Source organism: Pyrgilauda ruficollis, unplaced genomic scaffold (assembly GCF_017590135.1).
Source record: "Pyrgilauda ruficollis isolate IOZ18807 unplaced genomic scaffold, ASM1759013v1 scaffold81, whole genome shotgun sequence".
Taxonomy (NCBI): Eukaryota; Metazoa; Chordata; class Aves; order Passeriformes; family Passeridae; genus Pyrgilauda; species Pyrgilauda ruficollis.
Genome location: NW_024530044.1, coordinates 1,204,315 through 1,231,129, shown reverse-complemented (window position 1 = coordinate 1,231,129; position 26,815 = coordinate 1,204,315). Strand labels below are relative to the sequence as shown.

The 26,815-nt window shown below is 38.2% G+C and overlaps 1 protein-coding gene across 6 annotated transcripts in view; it reads right to left on the bottom strand.

Moving 5' to 3' along the window:
• Nucleotides 1-2,480: 2,480 nt before the first annotated feature.
• Nucleotides 2,481-26,815, bottom strand: part of PMS1 (PMS1 homolog 1, mismatch repair system component) — a 43,378-nt gene continuing 19,043 nt past the window's right edge. For all 6 annotated transcript variants that reach the window (XM_041487580.1, XM_041487583.1, XM_041487584.1 and 3 more), the window contains 8 exons: nucleotides 24,779-24,895; nucleotides 20,970-21,092; nucleotides 19,691-19,834; nucleotides 17,582-18,477; nucleotides 13,139-13,594; nucleotides 12,474-12,604; nucleotides 4,632-4,792; nucleotides 2,481-2,900 (listed from right to left, as the gene is read on the bottom strand). In XM_041487580.1, the coding sequence (XP_041343514.1) occupies nucleotides 2,709-2,900; nucleotides 4,632-4,792; nucleotides 12,474-12,604; nucleotides 13,139-13,594; nucleotides 17,582-18,477; nucleotides 19,691-19,834; nucleotides 20,970-21,092; nucleotides 24,779-24,895 (2,220 nt within the window). In that variant the 3' untranslated portion in view covers nucleotides 2,481-2,708. The remainder of the gene's footprint in view (nucleotides 2,901-4,631; nucleotides 4,793-12,473; nucleotides 12,605-13,138; nucleotides 13,595-17,581; nucleotides 18,478-19,690; nucleotides 19,835-20,969; nucleotides 21,093-24,778; nucleotides 24,896-26,815) is intronic.

Sequence of the window (26,815 nt, the reverse complement as noted above, 5' to 3'; positions counted from 1 at the left end):
CTTCCCCGAGAGCTTCGTGGGGTTGGTTCATTGTGTAGCACCCCGTGATGGTGCAATGGCAGAAGCCCTTCTCCAGAACTGCTACCTCAGGCACACCATTTATCTTCTTCCAACTTAGAAACCTAGAACTGGGGTATTTCTATTATTTAAACAAAGAACAAAATGGCATCAGCGAGAACATCTCTACAAACAGAAAGTAACATTTCTTTTTGTTCACACTGAATAAAAGGAGAGACCTCCACTCTGTCCTATGTAAAGCCATCTCCCATCAGCAGAACAACAACATAACTCCCAATTTCAGCTTGCAGTCCCAACCATGAAAACTGTGGTGAGGAGACACCCAGACTTACAGCTCCAAAGCCGTGCTCCAGCAGTCACTGCTGGCACCCAGCCACACAACATCCCCCAGAGACAGAAAGCAAACTGTATGTACACGTACCTAAGGAAGAACTCCAGAGCAGCTCTGAGGTGTAGTGTCCAGCAAACACAGCAAGTAAAGGAGGGAAGCCCCAGCTCACAATTGCTTAACCTGCTGCACCTGCACTTAAAATCCTGATGCTAATTTGCTTCCATAGCAACTAAACCCTGGCACCTGTGAATACCATTTGCCAATCGTGTTTTGTCCTCAGTCTAGGGCCTAAATACCAATTAACACTTGTCCTCTTGATGTAGACTCAAGTGTTACAAAAGATACTCATACTGGCTTCAGTATAATTAGGATATAGCTATCTTACCTTTGGAAAAGAAGCAGCAATTATTAATCTCATTAAATACTGTATATTATACTCCAAACTGAATAAAAGTGGTGCACACATTAATTTAATTTCCAACAACCTTAGTCAGGAGATAAACTTCCATTCTGCAGCTTGCTTCTGGCTTTTCTCACTGTAATGGCACCTCTCTAAACTCTCAGAATTTGTATTCCAACAAGAATAAAAATAAACAAACTATAACCTTCTGTATCCCATGCAAGGCTGGGATCCTGTTTCCCCACCAGAGCCAAGGGTCACGTCTCCTTTCTCTATCTCCATCCACCTTCTCACTTCGATTCTAAAAATTCACATCTTCTGCACTGAGTGACATTTAGAGCCAAGTGTCCAGTTTGCAAGTGACATTCTCATTTTGTACCTTGCTACCCTTAAGCTTGGAAAGATCTCCTGCTTGTGTCCTCTGATTATCCTTGCTCTTTATGAAAAGGACAAACTTACTTTAATGGCATAAAGAAATAATCATAAAGGTCCCCTGCAGTGAGCAGGGACATCTTCACTAGATCGAGTTGCCTAAAGCCCCATCCCACGGGACCTTGAGTTCTTCCACAGATGGGTCATCTACTGTGTGTCTGGGTAACCTGTTCTAGTGCCTTACCACCCTCATTGTAAAAAACTTCCTTCTTACATAGATCAATCCTCCTTTGGTTTAAAACAATTACCTCTTGCTCTGTTGCAACAGGCTCTGTGAAAAAGATAATCCTTACCTTTCAGGTTAGAATTGATAATCATTGCCTTTCAGGTCAGAATTTACATGTTGTGATGTATGGCTGTGATGTGATTTCTTAAATTAGCTCACCAGTTCAGCATCAGTGATTTACACATTCAAACACTACATTTGCTTGTCTGGTCCAACACTCCTGTCCACAAACTAACTTGCACTTGGGCCTTTCAGCAACCTTCAACCATTTACCTAGCAGCCACAGAAACACTACAAAGCTAGGTTCTACCACCACATTTTCATAGTGCCAAGGTTTGCAAACAACAGCTGGGAATAAACAGGAATTTTCAGGTGAGCTTGAAACTTTTAAAACACACTCTTCCAGAGACAAGGCATCTGCTGTGCACAGAAGGCCTAGGGGGGTAGGTTTACAGAAGTAGGCCACTACTTGAAATAGAGGAGTAAACATTGTGTTCTGGTAGAAAGAGAATGAACCAGTTTACCAAAATCAGTAGCTCTCTATATAGCAGACTATGCCCCAGTTATGCCACATTCTCCCTGAGGGAGGACAGTTTATGTTTCCCACCCCCAAACAATTTGTGTACAGCACTGCTACACCAATAAACTTCCATGAGCACCTGATTTCAGTGCCAACCTGTGCTCCTGTGACTCACATCCATTATGCTTCAAGGGAACTTCTTGATGTGAAGTTTTTAAACTTTTGTACTGTACTTTTAAGAACCACACTTCTGTAAGTGTAGAATTTTTGGAGATTGGACACTTGGACTGTCAATACTCATTTACATGAGCTAAGAATTTCCAAATAGAAATACAACACCACAGAAATCTAACTATAATAACTGCATATGGCAATGCCATACTCAAATACTTACAGCTATCTGGCATTCCTTTGAATATTAACAGCTGAAGTCCTTAGTATAATAAATTTTGCCATGCTCTGTTGAAAGCAACTTCTAACCACTTCACATCTAAAGAATTCTGACATACTGGTATTTCTTAAACCTGCGGCAATAAGAGAAGGAGGAAACCAGTTGAGAACATTTCTTTAATAAATTTTTTAAAAAAATAGTGGTGAGTTGTTTTTCTACAGTGTTTTTTTCTGTTTTCAAATAGCATTTTTATTTAAATGAAGTCTTTAGGAGGTGAACATGTAACAATGAAAAGTCATTAAACAAAAATTTTGCACAAAACATACTGAAATTACATAGTAGTGATCAAAATTAAGCAAGAGAAGTATGACCCCAAACAAAATGTTCCATTTACTGAATAATTTCCATGGAGTTGTGCTTGTCAACTTCTGGAATATCTGTTAAGTGATGAAAAAAAGGACGACCATGAACGCAGCCTTTATTTTCCTTTCCAAGCTGTTGCTTCATCCTGTAAATTGTGTTTTGCACATCTTCTTTTGACAAATGTAAGGGCAGCTGCCGAGCTAAACGTACTGCTTCTCCCTGTGGAAAGGAAAAACAAAATCAAAACCCCAATAGTTTTTAAAGTACCACTTTTTAGCACATCAGCCTGTGGCTACCAGAAAACAGGAATTAAAATCTCACTGTTTAAAGGTCATCCTTCTCTGCTGCTAAATATTCCAAATTTCAGAAATCTAAATATACCTTTAACCATTTCTTACTGGTCAGTTCATGACATTTTTAAAATGGAGGCATGCACAGTCAGCCCCCTGGTTATGTCTTTTAGCCTACTTTTTGCAAGATGCTTTGTGTTTCTTATTTCCTCTTGTCACCAGCATCAGCTGTACATGTTTACCAGTTCACAAGACACATTTCACACCACAAACTTTAGAAGTATCATAAATTAATTCAAGCAGTCAGTAAGTACAATTTGAAAAATACTACAGCAAAACTTCATAGATTAATTTGTATGTACTATGGTTTATTGCATTTACTTAACACTAGAAAGCAGAAGTGACTGCTTAAAGCACCCACCCTCAAACAACTAAGGAACTTGAAAAAGTTTTGTTTCCTCCTCCAAGATGGGTCTTCCTGCCACTGACTTCTCTACTTAAGTCACGTTACCTAGACAGAAATGTATGTGGCATACAGCCTCCCTTCATACTGTACAAACCTGAGCACCATTCATAATTATTTCATCTAAATCATCTCATTTTCTTTGTCTGAGATTTTCTCCCACTCCTCCAAATGGAAAAAGGATCACTGTGGACTGTTTAATACCCTGTAAGGCTGCTGCTTCAACCTGTGCTTTCTTCTGCATCCATCTACAGACAGCAAAAGCTGCAGACATGCTGCCTGCTTAAACATGAAATGAATGATTAAAGTTGTGATTCTGAACATGACAATGAATGGCACTCCCAGAATGGTCAAAAAATTCAGTGCTTATTTCTGAATAACAGCTTTTATAGTTATCTGGGGTTTTTTACAAACCATTGCTGTCTCACCACTGAACTTATCCCTTCTTTAAGCTTCTTTCCTGAGTGCATGAGAGTGGTTCAGTAGTACATAACAGAATCACTTGCTGCAAAGGCAGCTCATCACCCTCACAAGACAGGGAAAGATTTGCGTAATAATGCTTAAAAGATGAAACTCATACCCTGTGTAAGTATGTGCCTAGGTCCCAGTTTGAAGTAACCCAATTCAGGAAGGTATCTTATAAATGCCCAAGCAAAAAGAGACTTTACATATACTTTGGTAACCTTTTTGAAGAGAATTGGAATTGAAGAGAATTAGTGAAACAACTAGACAGGAAGTGATTACTATTGCTGTTGGTTACTCCAGCTTTAACTAGTACCACATCTATTAGTTATCTCTGAAACTTCATGCCATTATTGTCTCTGGATGCACAATTTATTTATTTGTACAGAAAACATTAACAGGAGTTACTGCCATTCTGTAGCAGTTTTGTATCCTAATATGGAGAAATGCCTTTCCAGCTTGGAAAGTGTCTTACAGTGGAAACACTTTGTGAAAATCACCTTTTGGCATGTGTTATATCACACTGGGTGACTGTTTTTGGGTATATCTGATGGAAATATTTTGGTAAGGAATACACAACCCAGAGAGGATAGAGGACTCTCTTTTTCAAGAGTAACTTCTGTTTAGAACACAATGGAATTAATTAAAACACAAAGCTGAAGAAAGATTTTCAAGCTCTTTCAGGAATTATTACAAGTTTATCTGGCTAATACTAAAAGAAAGCTTCTGTCTCACCTCCAAGTAATTTATCACTTTGAGAGGTCTACATTCATATACTTCCTTTGCATTTCTGTTAACTATTGCATTCAGAATTTCTTTCAAATCAGAAATTCCATAATATGGCAGACAATTTGCCATCCCTTCTATTTCCAGATGACTTTCTGTAGCCGAAACACCTGAAAATACAAAAACAAAACAGTAATTCATGCACTGCTTTGATTTCTATTCTATAGCAATTCACAGAAAATTAAACTGATGCAAAGTAATTTAGTACTTTAGTCCAACACAATTAGGAAACTTTTTTGTTCCTCCCTTGGAATGAAAAGCATTTATTTGCACAATGTTTCATTATGATGATGTGTGTTTATTCACATCACAAATGTCTCAGCTTACATTAATCCAAATCCTAGCTGGCACTGTTTAATGCTTAAAACATTTGCAACATTCCTAGTATTGAGCACAGCTTTAATTAAAGCTTCTGTGACTTTAATTAAACATACATAAAATTAAAAGTTGAAGCTAGCAATAAAACACAATTTAGTTTGAAAAAAATTAAAACAGTGTTGGCACTATTTCCTATGTAAGTGGTTTAAACATCTGTAGAGTTCAAATGTTATCATAATAAATTTGGATTCTACTGAAATAAAAAGCAGTTTTTTCTCCTACCACATCTGAGGAAAAATTCAAACCCATAAAACTATAGAGGCTCTGTGACTAACTTTATATTATCATTCATATGGTACCACTGCTGGAGCAAGTAACACTCTGAGTAGGAATGATGAATAAAAAATTAAACAGCCTTTCTAACAGAGTATCTATTCAAGCGTTGAGGTCTGTATGATTTCCCTTCTTGTTCACACTTCAGGAAAGAAAAATTTATTGAAGTTGTTCTGGTACAGCAACTTTTTCCACTGCCAGTTAGAAGCAAGTTCTCTGGTGGCCAGGCTCACATATTCAGACTATCCTCTCATTCATGTTGTGTGCACAGAAACCTCAGCCCAACCTGCACAGCTACCTTCCCTTTTCCACCCCTACAAGTCTAGCAAGTATAAACTTTGACACAGACATAGAAAAACTGAATTACTAATGAAAATAAACCCACTCTCATGTAATGGTCCAGGTAGGATAAATTACCTTCAGCTCAAGCCATAAATGGTTTCTGTAAAGTCAGAAGAGCTGGAGACAAATAGATTGCTCCAAACTCTCAGAAGAGATAATTCCTGATCGTAATCCAAACAAAAACATGAAATATTTCAGAAGTGAGAGAAAATATATATACATCATAAGTCAGCATGATGCACTTTCATGAGCTGGTAGAATGAAGCCAAGTTATCCATGTCCAGGCACTATCTGACAGTCACTAAATAAGATGATCAGGATAACTGTGCAGGTTGAAACTTTCCCTAAATATGGGTGTGTCACTGGGTAAATAATGCTCTTGGGCCTTTTTAAGCTTCATGGCATGAGATACTTTGACCAGTGGGAATCTGATATAGGGAACAGCCCCTCATACCCCCTCCCCCCAAAAATCACATAACCTTCTTCCAGCTATGTATTAAACACTGCTTTACATCTGAAACTTTATTTCATTTTTCACCCAGCATTGTCTTCCTTCTCTTTTTCAAGCTGCTTTTCCCTAATTGCAGCCAGGAAGCAGAGACATATTTTTATATAATACTGTAAAGCCTGTATTCAGATTCAGCTTAAAGCAAAATGTTAAATTATATGAAAGTTTCCCAGATATAAAGGTGAGAAAAGATGATGTACTCTATGTGAATATTTCCCCATGGGCAAGCCTGTCAGTAAGGAACAGGAGGAAAAGATAAAATCTCTTTTTAATATCTCCTTCAGCTCTTTTCTTTTAATTTTTGTCTTATTTTTGATTTAATTACAGATTAGATTTGAGGAACTATTCCAGACCATTTGATTATGCTGCTTTCTCTCTAAAATTAAGACTTAGTCTATTTGAAAACCTTTTAATAATTAGCCCTCTATTTGCTGCCCAAGACAGGACACAAAATTTTTAAAGTTTCAGGTATTTAGACATTCAGTTTAAAAACATGTATTTCCTGTGCTTCCTTTTAAAGTTATGACAGTGAGGTTCTGAATTTGCAAAACATTTCCTCATATACTCCTCAGCTTCACCAATAGCCATTGTTCCATCTGCAAATTTTGACAGCCAGATTTGACTTCACCATTTTCCTCTTCCATCTGAAAGTCAAAGTGGACTTGAAAGTTTAACATAAGAACAAACAATACAAACCCTGGCTAAGGGAGGTTTATTTCTTTGGTATTTCTGTTTGTGTGTCACTCTCCTTTTCTGCTAACATTCTTTAAACTGCAAAGTAGCCCCACTGCATGCTGATTAACAAGTATTTATCTGCAAGCCTCTGCAGGAACTCTGATATTGGCAACACTTGATGATATAAGCAGATGTCCAAGCCTCAGTGTACTTGTAAATTTTTGACAAAATATATATTAGGATTTTTGAGTATTCAAACAGCAGTTCTCAAACAGTTGCCATAGTAGTTTCTCTGAAATACTTTGCAACTTCCAAGGAAAGTGTTTCCATGAACAAATAAACTAGCTTTCAAATGAGTAAAAATGTGGATTTCTCATTGTTACAAATTTCCCCTTTCTCCTTCCAAACAAAGCATTTACAATCATCTTTGGATAATTCCTTCTTGATGGCCAGGAAAAACTGCTCCCTTCCAGCTGCCACCTGGATTAGGTGACACCATAACACTATCTCCCAGTCTATGGTCAAAATCAAACTGAAATTAAATTGCAGCATGGTTTTCCACTGGTGGGTTACAAGAGCTGAAGCAGTCTGTATCACCAAGAACAATGGGTTATTTACCTATTACTGCTCTTTGAGGCCTTATAAGCACATTCTTTGGACATACTCATGCTGACTACATGGGGCAGACAAATTTACCCTAAAAGCCTGCCTTGGAGCATGGCCCAAGACCCAGCATTGATACAATACCAGCTAAGGTGTGTTCCTTGGTCTCAGTTCCTCTCCAGCCAAGAATTCCCATCTCTCTCTAGGCCTTTCCCAAAGGCAAACAGACAGATGTGCAGTGAAGGCACATATAATAAACACATCTTAAGGAGAACTGGACAGAAAGTAATCCATCTTACTTCTTGAAGTGTTCCCTGCACGTAGGGGTCACTGTGAGCAAACAAATGCCTGGCAGGTCCCAGAACACTGAGTATTAAGTAATTTGCTTTATTAAGTAAAAGCAAACAGACTGCTCTCCCAAAGGTAGCATCACTTGAAGCCTCAGTAAGGCCAGAACATGAGGGGGTGGGAGGGCAGTGGAAGACAGACTGGAGCTCAGCGTCACAGCTTTGCAAATTACAACAACTGGCACATTCCACAAAGAAACCATTGATTTTGCTTAACTGACACACTGACAGCAAGAAGTATTTTCTTGGCTATTTCACAACATGTTTTTCACTGTGAGCTATCCAGAGAAAAATCTAGTTGAAAACTCCTTAGACTGATGAGCAGTTAATATTAAGAGAAACAGGGAGACAATACAAAGACCTTAGCCTACCAAAAACATGAGGCAGATGGGACACTTCTAAAATCTAGGATACTCAGAACAACTCTGGCTGCAGTCATATAGAGTCTCTGAAGAGAGTAAAGGTAGATTTCCTTTCTGTCTTCTAGCAAGAACATAATCAAGAGGCAGACTTATCCTCAAATGAAACAACAGGCAAGCAAGGCCTTCAACTCCCACACTCTTGCAAAAATTAACATCCAAAGGTGCATTTGTGAAAATACAGACATTTAAGGAGTTTTCCCACCAAAATGGCAGAACAAGAACAAAACTCATGTGGAACTGAGTTCTTTTCAGGAAGTCAACAGCTAATTAGACCTTTCAAAAACCTACCAGGAGTAGTGTACCAAGTGCCACATGGTGCCATGGGGTTCAGAGCAAGGCCTGTGAGAAAGACTCCTGGTAAATTATGAAAGTAAATGAAGATCAGAACCACCCCACTAGCTAATGTGTATTGGCCATTAAAGAACAGAGCTGTATTTCTATGAATTCCAAGCACTGCAAAGAAATAAGATTCAATTTCTGAGTATTAATCCCAAGATTAATGCAAGATTAATGAATGAGTAATTTTTTATCCTATGGATGACACTGCCCCTAACATGTCACCCAAATAAGGAAAAATTAATATTTTCTGGGTGGGTTGTTTTTCATGTAAGAAACCATAAGAATGAAAATCTCCACTAAAAATCCCTCTGTGCCACAGGTTACCAGAACCTAAGATTCTGAACTGCAAAGAAGCATTTTTAAAAAACATCAGTTGAGATGCAAACCTAATGCAACACAGGAATTACTGGTCACCTTCCAAATTAAGGCAGCTGCTCAGGGCTTTTTTTTTAATAAATAAGCAGTCAGTCTGCAAAACACGCCAACACCACAAGGAAATAAGGAATAAACCTACGGTCCTATATTTAAATTTAAATCATTATAGTGATGCATAGAGAGGCTACCTGGAAGAGGCTAGACAGTGTTAAAGGAATAAAGTAGGAATTTATTAAAAGACCTTCAAAGGATACACCTTGGGCAGTACAAGAGCCTGGCTGTGCCTCTACCCAAGATGGACCCAAGATAGATGACCAGTCATGAGTATTCACACTTTTATAAGTTTTGATCCATTTACATATTGGGGTTATTTGTCCAATTACAGCTTCAGGTATGAAGTCCCATCCTCCCAGATTGCTCTCCTCAGTTCACTGTTGTTCGTACTTTTTGGGCCCAAAGCTGCAGTGGTGTCCTTGGTTCTCAGGCTGGAAAAGGATTGTTTAGTCTGACTAAACTGTGAGGAGAACTTGCTCACACTTTATATTGAAGTTCAGAGTTACACACTAAGGCAGTACAGAATCTGAAAAATATGAAAGCTAAAACTTAAGGCATCCATAGTCATCTAGGAAACTGTCCAAGTGGGGTGCACAATACCAAAGACAAGAGGTCCAGTGTTCCAAATTAGCATCTGGGTATTACGAGTAGACTTAATACATGGTAATGAGCAACAATACTCTGGGTCCTTCTCTTATTTGGTAGAAGAGTAACTGTAGAGATTTGAACACATAATCAGTGTAACCTACTAAACTGACAGTCCTCTTAAGAAACAACCACAGGTCAAGGAAAGCCTCTTCTATGACTAAAACTTCTGAATGGCAAATTGGAGCAGCTAAATTTCCTTTGCTCTTGTTTTGGGAGGTATCTTAGAGCTATGATGGCATCACAGACTTATTTGCATAGATCAACAGAAAGGCTTGTTATTTTGCAAAAAGGAATTACTAGAAATACCACTTGCAGATTGAAATTCAAATCTTAAGAAATCAATCAATTAATCAATCAGCAAATTTATTTGAGACATAAGAGGATCTCTCTGGCAGAGAAAGTAAACTTTCTACTACAGAAAATAAAACTCTTCACTCAGGATGAAAAAGGAAGCCATGCATATTAACAAGTGCTAGTAAGTGTTTATTAATGAGAAATCAATCAGCAGACAGAAAGGAGTATCTGTTATGACCATATCAGGGCTGAAAACCCAGAGGAAAACACAGAATTCTGAATATGCTGCTGCTGAATATGACCCTGACAGAGAGAAAGAGCTCATAGTTCAGTTCAGCTGAGAAACAGCAAATACAAGGACTGATCCAATTAATCCAAAAAGTTAGGAAAAAATTAGTTACAAATGTATGCACAGAGAATGGGATTTTGGTGTGCTCCTATGGATGCTGCTAAGGAGAAACTCTCCAGTTACCATGGGTTAATGGCACATTTCCACTCCAGGACCTCTCCACAGCAAGCATCATCCACCATGCAAAGCAGGAACCTCTGGACCAAAAACCTGACAATATATCCTGAAGAAACGTAACTTTTCTGAAGGAAATTCTAGTTCAACAATATCAGGATGTCTCTCTTTCAGGATGTGTCTGAATTTCAAAATCCCCACAAAAACAGACACTGAATACAGACAGTGAAAAAAAGCAATGTTTCTATAGGATTGTGAAAGATGTTTTATGAAACAAACTGGTTCTTTCAGAGCTGAGAGATCCTACAGAATATTCAGGTCTGAGGGGGACAAATCACTCCTGGTATGCAGGTCCCTTTCTGTAAAGATTATACAAGAATCCATGAATTAAATAACCTTAAACTTCATAGTGAAATTCCCGGAGAAGGACACATTAGGAATGTTAAAAATTAATACCTTTGTGTCTAAAAATCAACTCTAATAAGTATTTGTAGAAGATAGTGTATTACAGGGGCAAGTTTAAGAAAAAGAGGAGGAACTGATTAAGAAGAAATCCTTGGGTCAGTTGGAAAAAAGCCGGTAAGAAAGAAATTCCATTTGTTTGCTGCTGTTTCTACCTTAATCTACAGTGCCATGCTCATTTATTTAAAAAGGCTGTAACTGCTATAATGTCATCAGCAGAAGCTTATAAAGATGACTGACAAGACTCATGAAAAATGATTTGTCTTCAAATTTTCACATTCAATTTATTCACGTCTAGAAACCAAAATTAATTAGATTTTGAGCAAACTTAGAATATCAGTAAGTTAAAAAAAAAAAAGGTTGGTGAGCAAAAGTGCTAAGCCACAATCCCTCTCTCCCATACTTGCCTAAGGACCCATCACAGACCTCCTCAGCTTTTGATTTGCTTGTCTGAGTAAACCACGTAAGAGCAGCCTCTTACAGTACATGCATTATTTTCCTAATCATTCACTCCATGATTATTATCAAGATTAATATCAACACCTCTTCTACTAAAATGTTAGTATTTATGCAGAGATTTAGTCAGTCAGAAGGAAGTTTCTCTGTTTTTGCTGTGCATGATCCAGTAAGGAAAACAGCTTTGGCTCTGTTCTTCACAAGAGCCAGCCTCTGAGTGAAGGAGTTGGTCTACATCCCTTTTTTGTATCTACCCTTAAAAGATCCCATATGTTACAGTACATCTGTCATCACTGTACATATGTGGGGATCTGTAACACACAAAGCTATAGCATTTCTAACAGCTCTTATGGCCAATCTTTTCCCTGAGCTGTCAGCTAGGTGCTACCCCCAAAGACGCTTGCTTTTCTTGGAATTCTGCTATAGAATTCGTGACCTGCAGAACTTCCACTGGGTCACCCCTGTGTTTCCAATGCATCCCTAGAAAGCATTCTTCAGAAAGATGTAAAGACCTTTGAGCTTTCTTGATAAAGTAAAAAAGTCTTATATAAAATGCATTTTTCTGTGATCAACAGAGGTACTGAAAATATAATCCTTCAAAATGTATTCAGATCAAACTCCGAGAAAAGGTGTGGTGATCCTTTGACCATCTCTTTGCTGGCCCCTTTGGGCTCTGGGTTACAATTTTAATAGAAAAGTATGTCATTAACCAGGATCCAGCTCCTTACTGAACTACCTCAATTTCTCAGCAGTACAGGATTAGGTCAGCTAAAGCACATACTTGCAGAAGGTGCCTGGGCTGAGGAATTCCTATCAGTTTAATCTAAATTATATCAGAATGGCAATTAAGGATATGGGCATTGAGCATTTTGAGAAAAGAAGAAAGAAGTGAGGAAAACATACATTTCAGAGCATTCTTTGAAATACTATTAAAGTCTTCTCTTCAGTCATCAGTTTCCAATACTCAGTGTTCCATGTGGAAGATTACATTCTTTGCCAAGAAATAAAATCTCAATGTTAAGGAAACAGAATGCTAGTGCTTTAAAAGACAAGGTGATGCAGAATAACATGATCCACATTAACAATAATTTACATCATTAAATCATAGGAAGCAAGCTCCAATGCAACTAATAGATTTTAAAACCATCATACCTTCTATCACTTTTATCTGGAATCCATTTGCTACAAGCCTTGGATCTGACAAATAACCTGATCCACGGAAACTCTGGTAATTCTTCTGCATTTTATAAAGAGCAGCCATATACTGAGATCCACCAATAAGACTGGAAAAAAAAATCCCCAAAGTGTTAAAAACCAACATCCCTTATGTGAAAATTACAAGTGTGCAAAAACCACAGAAAAAGGTATTAAGTGATAAGGAGTCACCAAGATTTTATAAAGTATTTTGGAAAAGCAATGGTTTAAAGGAATAAAATGAGAACTATTCACTTATCTTAGTGAAGGGACCAAGCTTAGGCATACAGCAATAATAATTCTATCAGCTGATTTTCTTGGAGGAAAGTCAGCTGAAGTGAAGCTGTGACAATGTGGAGCATTTAATTTTCTTCCAGGGGAGGAAATTTGTATTTGCTGCACTACCAATGAAACTGGTCAAAATTTTATTTCCACTAGAATAAGACCAAATGTGCTCAGTACTTCAAGATCAATGTATAAAAACCAAAACTCTGTTTTAATAGATAAATGAGTGCACAAATAAGCACAGCATTAGCAAACAGGGCCTTGCCAGAGTTTTACTGTAAATAATTACCATCTGGTGTTTCAAGTAACATACACATTTTTGCTCAATAGTACTATACCTGTCTGTTAACACAATTGGATTGTCCAGTTTCTCTACTGGAAGCTTATGGTTCACCAATAATCTCTTACACAGCAGGGCCTCTTCCAGTCTATATGGATTCAGCAACTTGACATTTTTTTCAGAAGCAAGTATCCAGACATCAGGAAAACTCTGGCGACGGATCAGGAAAAGTTCATGTTCATCTGAAACGTTTCTCTCTTGCCTCTGAAGGTGACGTCTACAGGAACTCAGAGAAAAAGGCACTGTCACAATTTTCACAGGCTGTTCCAGTTTCCCCTTCTTTTCAATCTGGTTATGAAATATCTTGTCAAGCTTCTGCTGGTCAGACACAGAACTCTTCAGCTTGGGTTTGTGTTTTTCTGCCTCCTTTGCTGGTCGGTGCAACGGCTGTGCATTGGCTTTCTTGACCTCTCTGTTGTACCGTTCCTGGTCCTTAGTGGCTTTTATTTCATAACTTAAAGGAGAAAACAAACCAGTAGCATCAGCAGATAAAAAGCTCCAGACCCCAACCCCTAACACACTAAAGCAGAAGGAAAGGTCATCATTTCAAGAGCCAAGAACCACATCCATGGTCCATTCAAGCACCCACATCAACATGCTGCCCACTGCAATGGAGATGGTGACTGTGCCTCTCTTACATCACATCTTGAACAAAAGCTGGAAATTTTCCTTCATCAAGACAGCCAGCAAAACCTCAATTACTGTAAGGGGGAGGAACTATTACTGCAAGGAATAGAGTGCACAATATAAAGATCTACAGCAAGGTTCTTTTCACCTCAGTCCCTTGTTTAATTCGCAATCAAATATAGTGTTTCGGAAGGAGTTTTTTGTCACAGGCACATCCAGCTCAATTCACAAAGCAGTTTGAGCTTCTGGAACTCTACAGCCTTCCAGGGGAGGCCATGGGGCCTGGCAGGACTTTGGAGCTTGAATAATTTCCCAAGCCCCAGGTATTACTTACTTAAAAGCCTATATGATTTCAAATGGCCTAAAATTAGCCATATGAAGTGTAAGAGTAGAGGATATATATGTAAGTAATAATCAATCTTACAGATTTTTCAAAAACAGTCAATAAAAAACTACTCCTAAATGATGTCTAAATGGTTAAAACATTACTACATACTAAACCTCTACAACATGAATGGATTCTTAATGAGTTTATAAATGTCAGTGAGATAACTAAACTTTTATAGGTCCCAGGTTTATGCTTGTCTACTGCTTATGAATTTTACTTTTCTGAAAGCAAAGGTTGCGATTTGCTGAACTGCCTCTTTTTGCCCATATTTGATAGTCTGAATTCTAGAAGGTAATTCAAACCAGTCTAATCTTCAATTAAAACAAAACCAAAAAAAAAGTAGTACTATCATATGTTAGTATTGAAAATAAGTATTTTAGCTGGTCATATTTATTTATTGCTACTTGCTGGAACAGTTTGATTCAATTATGTGTATGCACGCTGGAAAATTAAGGTCAACAAAAGGGTCACCATTTGCAATTAATTATGATGTGCTAGCATTCACATATGGTACCAATATTTAGTTAACTAAAAAAGTCAGCTTAAATAGTTTCTTGCAATAAATCACGTCCTAGAAAATATGGAGCAAACATTAAGATAAAAAACATCTGCTACTTTTAAAATGAATGGATGAAATCACTTGAACAGAATTTTTTTTTAATCTCAAATTCATTTACAGCTTTGACCAGATCAATAAATACTTTGTTTTGAACAGACCTAACTGTAATACAGGAAAATATTTAAGTGTAGGAGAATTGAGCCTTTAGTGATGACTGATAATCCAAAATGAAAGCACTTCCAAACAAAGTCCAACTTGCCTGTCAGTTTAGGCTACCACCAGAAAAATTCTAATCTTACAAATTTTGATTGTGAGCATCTTCCAAATTCATACACATCAATATCAGCGATTTGCCCAGAATCAAAGAAAAACTGCAGATTTACAAACTATGAGGGAACACCTTTGCCTTTCTGAAAATTATTCCACAGAGGAACATATAATCAACAAGTGCTACAAGAACAGCATTTCTCTGCTTTGTGAATTAACACTGCAAATTCGGGATCTTTTTCTAACACTACAAAACCTAAAGCCAAGAAAATTTGCAAAACTAGATGTAAGCAGAGAGTGGAAAAGTAGAACAAAGTCTAGTTTCAAAGGCAGCTTTGGTTTAACTAGAAAAATGGACCAATGATAGATTCTTTCCCCCTTGCAACATAAACCCAAACAAAATAATAAGCATACTAAAAATCCCCTTTTAATATATGTCTCTCAGCCCTTATAAGACAAATAATCTGAATCTGAGTATTTGTTGCAAACTCTGACAGCAAAGACCATGCTACCTGAAAAAATATTTCTCCCAAGGTACAAATCTACTCATGAAGAATTACTGCAGAGTGCTGACAAGGTGATTTGTTAGTCCCATGACAATGTGTGTAACTTTGAACCTTTCCTACACCTTCAGGGTAACTACTCCTGCCACTGTTATGGCACTTGGAAGGATTTTTCCCACTCCTACCTGAGCCTGATATGCAGGAAACATGAAGGCCAGAAACACATGCAAGCTGTATTAAGAAAGAGCCGAGTGACTGCAAGGAATGAAATCCTTTGCAAAGCAGGGAGATATGTGATGCTGCCAGCATGGACATGCATGGAGCTTTCCTCCTCTATTATAACCTAAAGACCATAACATTTGACATTCCGGTTGTGTAATAAATGCTGGCTTGTTTTGAAAAGGCCATCCTGTGTCACTACAAGACATCTGGTGCTTGTACTACTCCCAAAAGGGATTTAAATTAATTGAGACCCGATGGAGGGGCCACGGAGAGAAACAGAGATGCTGAAACCATGCACACCCATTGCACAAGGCAGGACTTTATCACAGAAGGATGAAGGACTGGAGCCCAGGAAATGTGGGGTTGTGCCAGCAAGGATGCATGAAGTAGAGCTGTGGCACTCGGCTGCCCTGATGTATTTACATTTGTTGTTACCTCTAGGTGGCCCAATTTATCCAGAGTACCTGGAGGCAAGACTTATGTTCTCTGCCACAAGTCCTTCTGGATTTCTGCTCTGCAGGAAAAGTTGTCTGTGTATCTCCTCCTATTTGCTATTCTCTGAGGCAATTTTAAGATCATAAATGTGGAAAGGTAAACGAAAGCTGGTATCTGTAGATACAACTAGTGGTGAATTCTTCATTTCCTTCAACAGCCATGGGATTCAATCCTACGTATAAGGAAAGTATATATACACTGTGTGTAATATATTGCATTCAGTCCTACATATAAGGAAAACTTGATTACCAGTGAGGTCTCCATCCTGAACTAATGCAAAGTTAATCTGTAGGCACACTCTTTAACATAACAGTTGTACCAGGAAAGCAACCATGAAATCTCAAAAGCTAAAGCAGAGCAAATTAAAATTTTCTGAAACAGCTGGCAGAACCTTTTGTTTCATTTCATTAAAAGCATGAATATAATTGGAGTAGATTTCTACTATTACATTAATATTTCTGCTTATGCAGAGATGGACAAAACACTTTCTCACATATATAGGTTTGTGATCATGGCATGCATTTGCTTGCATAGTAAACTTTAAATTAGGTAAACCAGAAGCTGGGTGAAAAGGTTTCACTTAAATCTGATACAGCTAACATTCAGAACAATGCAGATGTCTTATTAAAATATTTCCTTTTCTTGCAGATGGATTTCAAAAACTCAGTGACAATTCATTTTAGAAAAATATGGATTTAATTATACAGATTGTAATCCAGGAAGAGACTTGTGTCTTGTTTGAAACATTAAAATTTAGACTGTGCTATAGTCTCTGAACCAGCAATGGAACAGCTGGTTAGGGGAAAAAGTAATTCCTTGTGTCATTTGACTGGGTTTTGCAAATACAATTCTGAGGCAGCCTAGGTTGGGATACAAATGAAATTTAGAGGAATGGAATTCACCCAGTGTTCGACTACCAAAGTTCCTAAAAAATAATTCTCACTTTATAATAATAAAAGCTGAAAAACCTCTGAAGAACTCTACAGTGCCTCATCCATCACCGTGCTGGTTTTCAAGGACAGTGCATTGGGAGTGATACTGCAAAGGCTGCCCTTAGAAGTTTGTAGGATTCAAACAGTCAATTTCTTGCCTGTTATCTTAAATAACTGCTCAGCAGAACTGTCCCTAACTACCGCTGTCCCCAATCCAACTGCTGCACAGCACAGTGGCAGAAGGAGTAATTCCAATCTGCAGTGCACAACTGCACACGGCAAAACACAACAACTCTGACGTGAAACAATACCAATTCTAATCTTCAGAAGTCAAAATTCATTATATATTTTTTCATAAATAACTGGAATGTCACATTTTTTTAAAATTTATTACAAGTGACTCTTTGGTAGCTTCCAGATTCAGAAGCAAGACACAGACTGAACTTACTTCTGTTTTTCCTCTTCATTCAAATTCTTCCATTGCTCTTCAATTGTCAGCAGGATGTCATTCATGCTGGTCTTTGGATTATCATCTATCAATTTTGGACGACACTCATGTGTGAAAAATTCAAATGCAGACTTTGGTTTCTTTATTATTTTGCTATTAATTAAGTCATAAGCTGTCACATGTCCAAATTTTTCACTTATCACATTTTTTTTCTTTATGCTTTGATTTGAGCTTTGTTGTTCACTGCTTTTTTCACCAGTGTATTCATTTTGCTTATTAGTTGTCCCTCTAACTTCAGGAATCAAGATTTTAACAGGTTCCAGCTTGTCTCCCAGAATATCTTTAAATGCACTTCCCATACTCCAGCTATCAGCAGAGATCTCAGGCAAGCCCCTAGGGACTAAGACTTCCTCATTTTTATCTATTTTGTCAATATTATCAGAACTCAAAAGATGCTCATTGGCTTTTTTAGACTCGCAGTCCACAGGAACACTATTACTTTGAATATCAGCCACATGCTGTCCATTCTGTTCCTCCTCACACAATAAATTTAAGGAACTGTCTGGAAAGGCATCACTCTTAGAAACCTCTCTTTTGTCCAGGCAACTGTGTACATTATCACCACTAAATGTCTGATGATTTAAGCAGATCTCTGCGTTTTTTCCTGCTTGACAGTTTTGCACATCACTGCTGAGTGAAAGGAATGAAGTATGAGCATGTAGCTCATCATTTCCAGATGGTCCCATCTCATTAACAGCCACATCTGTTTGGTCTGTTCTGTGAACAAACATGTCTTCTGAGATAACATCTGTTTTATTACTTTCACCAGGGACTGCAGCAGGTAGTGGCCCATACAGTGATTTCAACACATTTTCAACTGCAAGTAAGACAGATTCCTGGAAAAAAAAAAAAAGAAAATACATACACACAAGTGCACCTGAAAATGTAACTGCCAGATACCAAGAATATGGAACAATATGCAAAGTGCTCGTACTTGGAATAATCTTTAGACAAATTTGGGCAGATCATTGCATGTCAGTTGTTCACACATTCCGAAAGATTCTGAACTGGACACTTTCAGATTCAAATATTTTGTGACATGTATTCTGCTTCATTAGTTTACTCTGATATCACAAAGGCAATTAAATGTTTTCTTTATAACTTCTTAAACCAGGGGGGTTTGACTTCTTAAACCAGTATCATGTAAAGTTATTCCTACCTTACATGGAGTTAGAAGTTTACAGCCAAAACAGGTGCACCAGCAACATCCAATTTCATGTGGATGTGCTTGTGTAGTTACTTTCATGGTCCATGTTTCCAATTCAACTTTGCACCAAGTGACGGAAATGAGCAAGATAAAAAAGCCAAACCCCAAAAAATAGAAATAAATTTTAAAAAAAGAAAAAGAAAAGAGAGAAAAGAAACTCCAACCCTTTTTCTAATGCCAAAGGAAAAGTAGATCAAATGTAAAAATGCTGTATTAATTTTCATACAAGTGACCTTTAACAGGCAGGACATTTACAAGAATAACACAGACAAATACAAAAGGTTTTTATGAATAAGAGGATTAACATACCGGTGTGACTACCTATATTCACTTTGAATATGCACATTAATAACCACCAATGAAACCCTTCTAATTTTCGTGGCACTTAATTGATGTCATTGATAATATATACGCATAATGACAAAATAGTACTTTGATGAGAAATCAACTCCCCTCCTGCCTACTCTCACCTTAATGGTGGTGTTTAAATAGTGATTACTTGGTTTAAATATGAAGTTAAGCATATACAGGGCCACATAACATAATTCCACTTAGCTGCTCTCACTGTAAAGCCATCTGAAACCAAAGTGGTACACGCATATATGTGACAGCATCAAAACCTTTTAAATGAACTGGGAAACTAATTTTGAACAATCCTCCAGCCAGCCTGTTCAGTACTTTTTGATCAAAACAGTGCTCTGACAAAGGCAAGCTGTCATGTAACTAAAAAAACCCCAAAACCTCCGTGACAGTGTTTATGTTTGAACATTCTGGTAGTCCCAAGGCCCTTGTCATGCTTATATAAGGACGGACGACTCAGAAACAGAACAAACCTTAATTACCTTATAATGCAGCAAAACTTGAGTTTTATCAGGTGTTATATTCACATCCACAGCAGAGGCAGGTACAGTAATACTCAAAAAGAAAACAGGATATAAACGAGTACAGTCTTTTTGTGTCACCTGACTGTAGTATTGTCGAATTAACTAGACATAGATGTAATAAAGAGATGTCAGTAAAGGCAGTAAAATAGACAAAAACACACAGAAACAAAATCTGACATTATAAAAGCTTAACTGGTTTGCTGGTTTTGTTGGTTTTTCAAGTTAAAGAAATGCTTAAAAGGTCCTCATATTCACGTATGCCAGAATAATCACCAAAAGGCCAGTTCCTGGTGGTCTCCATGCCTTTACTGCATGGAGGTAATGTGACATATAGCCTATTTTTCATGCAGGGCACTGTATTTTTACTTTGTGTGCTGAATCCCACCTTGAATCCAGGCTTCCCTGCTCTCGTTAAGGAGCCATCACTGTCATGGGATTCAAAGTAAGCTTTGAACTCCCAGAAGAGCCAGGCACATCAAATAATAAATACATGGAGATGGATTACCTTTATTCAGCATTTAACATACCAACATAAGTTCAGGGTTTACATATACAAAGCTTTGCCTGCCAATTGAAAACTATCGTTGTGTCCACTTTAAAACCTGCAGGAACACTTTGGCATGAGCATGATTTTCTTTCCTGGTGATGACAAGGATTAGGACAGCAAGGCTGCTCCAAGTGAAGTGCTGCAAGGTTCAGTAGTGAGAGAAACCCAAGAGTATCAAATTCTGCCTACATGATGCCTAGCTGTAGCCAATGCTGCTGCACTATCACTTTCATTTCTACCCAATGCACACACAAAATTAAAGGGAAAGCATGGGTGCTTGCTTGATAAGCCCACAGCTGGAAGTGGTCAAAATCAAAACTATTTTACAGAGGAATTCTCTTACAACAAACTAGATAAATTTCCCTTACGGGAAATTGCACAGTGATTTCTACAGGCTAATACAAAGACTCAGCTATTCTGGTGTCTTGCATAGAGCACCTGAAATTAATTTTGCTAAACAGCCAAAAATACAACCTCCAGCTCTGTGGTCTGACTGCAGCAAATGGAATAGAACTGAGGCACCAGCAGTGTCAGGCTTGTGGAAGGGCTTTCTGTTGTAAATGCTAGTATTTTCATCTGTAATACTCTAAACTATTGCATGGGGGAAAAAAAGTTATAGATTGCTTAGGTGCCTCCGTCCTCAAAGAAATAACATTTCTATTGCTTGAATTAAAAGCTAGAGGATGTTACCTTCAGTATTTCTTTTTGAAGAACTGGACGATTATTTATAAAAATGAAACTCCTTTCTGAACTTGAAAGGCTTGTCAAAGAAGTGTCTGACTCAGCTTTTGGGAGAAATCCAGAAAGATTTATCTGCAATGATAAAACAAATACAGTGCAAAAGTCCTTTAAAGAACCCAAAATGTTTTTTTTTATAAAGGTGAGATAGTAAAACAAAATTGTACAGGAGTCCAAGTCATTCAAATGTATGCACTGCTTCTCAACAGCTACAACATACAAAGACAAAGGCAGTTAGAGAAAAAAAAATGGGCTGAGAAAGATGGGTTTGTATCTATTTCCCTTGATCAGTTTATTGACATATTTCCCATCTGGACGGCCAGTTGCAGCAGGATGCTGCCTGGAGCTGAGGCTGTGGAGAGCCAGGCCAGCAGCTCTTGGCTCGCTGACCGTGGGGTTGCCAACCTAAGCCCTGTCCAAGCCAAAGGCACAGAGTGCTGCCCAACCTGGCCAGGGCAGCAGTAACCCACCCCTACAGGGAAAGCCCAAAACACACAATCCCTCCTTCTCTATGTACAGAGCACCTTAAATAGCCTGTCACAGGGCATTTATTCAGGGCACCTAAATTTACCTACGCCACCTGTATCCAAATCATCTGACTCTCAAGAGTGCTGAGCACCCACGATTCACAGGCTGCAGCAGAACCTGTGAGCACAGCACTGCCAGGGAGCCTTGGAAACAGCACATGATTTGTGTACCTAACATGAACTCCAAGTTTTAAGATTTTTCTGCTGAGATTCTTTTAACAGGTTTTTCAGGTCAAAATAAGGCCAATGACTTGTGCTGCTTGTCCCATCTCTTCCCCCTCTCCCTCACTAAGGAACTTTGAAACCGTTGGATGGATTTCAAATCAATCTGATAAAGAAGTAGAAATCCCAAAGATGTATTTCCACAATTCCTGTGATAACTGACAGCTGTTTGGAGAGAACAGCCTCAAGATAATGACATTACTGAAGAAAAGGCAATTGTAACTTTTCAAAAGCCAGGAACAGCAGCATGCAAAAACTGACATCCTGGGCAGCCCACATCCTGCCCCACACATTGCCCTTCTACACCTGCCCAAACTAACAGGTGAAAGAACACTGGGGTAGCATAAGGATTTTGGAGATATGAGAAAGTCTGGAAAATGTTCTGGTAGCAGGGTGGATCACTGAACACAGAAATGAGTCCTCATAAGCTGTGCTTTTGGCAGAACCCCTTGTATTTGCTAAAATCCAAATTATCATGCATTTGAAATGGAATTTAAGATCCATGGGACTTGGCCTATCCTTCCCATTCATCTACGTCACGCAGCTATCTGCTCATGTGCTCCCTTATTCCCTCTTGACCTTGTACCAAGCATTCTGTGCTAAAGCTGGCGTGTTCTGGTCAGCAACGTCGCAAAGAACCAAACACCACTGGTCAAATTAAAGAGGTGTCAAGTATCTGTTGGATGATTATCAGAAAACAACATGCAGCACTTTGAGATTTTATTCTGCAACTTTAGCACATCCTCCCTCAATGTTCCTTCTCTGCGCTTCAAGCTCTTTTTCCAATTCACAAATATTTGTACAAGTCATTCACTTCCAACAATATTTTTATATACAGAAAACATTAAAGCAAAACTGAAAGTCTCTAAATAACTCATTTAACAAGTTGCCAGATTTAGAAATGGCTGACTGCTGTTACTATTTACAGCCATGTAGAATATCAGTATGCTCATTAAAAGTTATCTACAATTTATAAAACTAGTCTTAGTAGAATTTTCATATATGAAAGTGTATGAAGTATGAAGACAAAATTACAGAGACTGGAAAATATTAATGAAACTTTGATTTCATACTAGATCAACTGTTTTCAAAATTAACACTATAATAAAAACCACAACTTCTATAAGCATTAAAATATATCTGTGACAGGTGGACAGAAGAATGCCTTTCTTTTATACTTATCTTTCTCCCAGTGGCACATATAGCTGCTAAACTTAACCTTCATAGGAAAAGACGACACTAGGGAAATCTTCTGTCTGAAAGTTTTCAGCCCAAATGAATCTATATCCATTTACAAGACTGGGAATCTGAAAAGTTTAAAAAGTTGTTTTGGTTCTTTATTTTCTTGGGTTTATTTTTATTTTACACATAGCTCCTGAGTTTGCATGCTTCAAAGCTAATTTGAAATGTGTTCCTGTTTCATTCAGTGCCCATAATGGAGATGTTTTCAAGAAGGCAAGAATTTAAAATCCCTGGATCACTTGTTGAAGTTTTAAACTCTGCAGTAAGGAACAGCAAGATTAGTTTTGTCTTCAGAGTAGACTTTGCAGCAAAGGAGCATGAAGCTACACAATGAAATAGGAGTTAAAAGAATGAAAGAGCTGCCCTCTGGTCTGTGTAGCAAACGAGAGACAGACTGAATGGGAAGGAAAAAAGCAGTGTATGCCTTGCCCTTAAATACCTGCTCCAATACCTGCACACAAGGGAGGAAAAAATGATTACACACGCAACTTCAGTCTGTCAGTCCATAGTGTTTGGCTGCCTAGTTTAGAAATGTCCAGTTTCTGAACGTCAACATTATGCATGGATCACTTCTACACCTATAAATGATGCACATGGTATTTTACACACTATTTAGAGACAGAGAGAGAGATGGAATGTTCCCCAACTTCTATTCAAGGAATATGGATGCCTCACGATATAGCAGAGAAGTAATGTGAGAACCTAAGTGCCTCCTCCAAGCTAGTCCCTTCTAAATACCCCCTTATCTTCCCTTTGGAGCCCTCTGCACTTGTCCTGGGGGCACATCCAAGCGACATTCAGGTAAGAATAGCTCTGGATGCTCAGTTCAGACATAAACAACTAAAACTTTGTAAAGTACAAGAAGTGACTTTGCTTTGTTCCCCCTCATTCTACTGCATGTATAAAAGCACTCGGGCAAACTCAAGATTTAAGTCTGAATAATGCTATTAAACTGCATATATAAACAGTGAGACTTTAAAGTCTGAATAATATTAAGCACCATGCTGAATGCAGCATTGGTAAGTTGTCTAAGAGCCATTGTGACTTTACAGTGATTCATGTCGTCCTGTCAAGGTATTACTATGTGATACAGGAAAATGCAGCTTAGAAGGTTCCAAGGTAGCAAGATGCCCCTTTAATAAAAAATTTCTCCAACAAAAATGGAAGTAGAGTAAAATTTTTTTGAAAACATTAGACAAAGGAGGGTATCATGGGGAATTCGCTCATTATCAGAAGGGGAAAAAGAAGCCAAGAACACAGAATTTTTTGAAAACCAGAAAGTGTTTAGTTGAAACACAGGTTTGGTGGAAGTTTTGCATAACTTGCCCTTCTAAGTATGTGTTTCTTTCACTGCTCAGGTGCCCCCACTGAAATTGAGGGAATACTCTTCAGAGTACAAGGCTAAGAGGCCATGAAGATGAGAACCATCTAAATGCTTAGATATTAATGAGAGCACAACCTGCCTGTGGGCCAGGAATCCCAACTGAGACAGCTCTGAGCAATCAGCAATTCTGCATTTGTCATCACAACTGTTTTTACTGCCATTTGATCAGTGCCACATGAGTCCTGACGAGGTGATTCTTGGAGTGGATTTTCAATCACCAAACCAATTAATTTTATGGAGAGGACAGTAATAGAATCAAATGCATTAATCAGATGTCAATCTGGAAACACACCTTCTTTTTTGAAGTCTCTTTCTTTTGAGTATTTCTTTAGCTCTCTTCATTGACAGACCTGAAGTGAATTTGGGAGAAGGAAGTTAAAACTCACCTCAGGATATTCGCAGCAGTGTTGAAAAGGTACCATACTGCTCATAATGGCTGTTCCCAGAACTGACATACAGGCCATTTTGTGATCTGATACCCTGGTCTTCTGCCAAATAACTGCCTGAAACAAATGGCACAGAGTCAAATTTTTGACATTATATTTGTTGAACTCATGTCATGTCTATGAACATGCATATGCAACTGCACACACACTGTATATGTAACATTCTGTACCTTGACCCTCTGAAAATCACAACTTCCAGTGTTAACAGACTCGATATGGTACCTTTTGACACGTGTTCTCATACTGCATTACTTATTTAGACACACAGCAATTGGAAAACTAAGCAAAGCTTGTATTCATGCATGTTTTGTGGCTATTCTGGACTTCTGTACCTGAGGGCAACTGTTAAAACCAAGTCAATACAAATATTACTTCTCCTCTTAGATATACAGCAGTGGGATTTGTGCTTTTCCTGAGCAGTTAAAGTGAGGGTTTACGACAGGTCTTTCACAGGCTGGTCAATATCTGAAGGTGGGCACTGCAATGCATAAGTTACTTATAGCAAAGATGTTGTTTCAACAGAAATCAGGTTATTAGCTGTCCATCCATAGCTCTCACATGGATACTCTAGGTCTATGATAAGTCTGCCATTCAGAAAGAAAAGCAGTTTCTAAGGAACTATATATTAGGAAAACAGTTATTTGTCTAATGAAAACTTTTACAAGTTAGAAGGGTGAAGGACCAACTGCTGTATTAGCTACATGTCTTGAAATGTAATTACAAAGACTTAATAAATGCAGTAAGGCAATATGAACTGCAACTTGCAACAGAAGTTACTTGTCAAGTCCACTTATGCATACAGAAGGTATTACTTACTTTTGGGAGGTGAAATTTTGTCTATCACTAATGAGTAGTCCTATGCCAAATAGTCACAAATTTAATTCTGAATCTGCTGACTTTCTTTGATGTGTATCAAAAACAAAAACATTATCCTTGGTTGGTTTTCTGCTTCTAGGCAACTGAGACTGCTACACTCAGGTCCACTTCATTTTTGTCACTGTTAGTTGCCTGAGTGTGTTCAATGTTTTCCTTTAAATACAAAAGGAAAAATAATGCAGCATGTTGTATTTTAAATTGGATGTTACAGTGCTGCTGAAATTTATACTTTCAGTAGGTACCAGGTGTCCAATAAATTCAAAATGAGTTCACAGTATTCAAGTACAGGCTGTTAAGTGAAAGGATGGTGAGAGAGCAAAAAATACACAAGCACCCATCTCAAGAAATGCTATACATAGCCTTAAAATTCCACCTGTCCAGTGGAATATTTGCTGGCCTTCAGGGGTGAATGCCACAGAAGAACACAGTTCTCCTGGAACACGATATTCCCTTCCTACAGGACAGGTGGAATTGTAAAGCTTTGAGACTGTTGACCCTAAACTATTTCCCAAATCTTTACTTTTCCAGTTCTACTACATTCTGCAGCATTTTTGAAGTGGGGCTTTTTAGTCCTGCCTGAATGTAATTCATCTCATAGAGAGCAGCCTGACAGCCCTTTGCACATGCTGGATCACAGCCTGGTTATTCTACAGTGAGGTGAACCCCTCAAACAACACACAATCTACACTGAGGAGGCAGCAAACAGAAAAAGGGGAGAAGGAGAAACGAGTAAGGAGAGCCACGGCTTGGGTGTCCACAGCTCTGGCAGGGAGTCCCCCCATGCTCCAGAGCCGGCAGAGGTGAAGGACAGCCCAGGGCTGCCTCAGCCTCTCTCCTCTACACCTGCTCTAAGCCTCCTCAAAGACATTCTGGAGTGATGAAAGAATCTGTCCTCTTCTTTATAGCTCCTCTTATAAAACATATCCTGTACTGCTTCTATTTTAAAATTGATTACTTAAAATGGAAACAGAAAGTGCCAAGTGATTTTTTTCTTTACTGGATGTATTTTAAATTAAATGCATGTGACCAAACTGAGAAAGACACTTGTTACATGACTAATATAAACATCATGCTGTTTATTTTCGGGTATCCTAGTGTGAT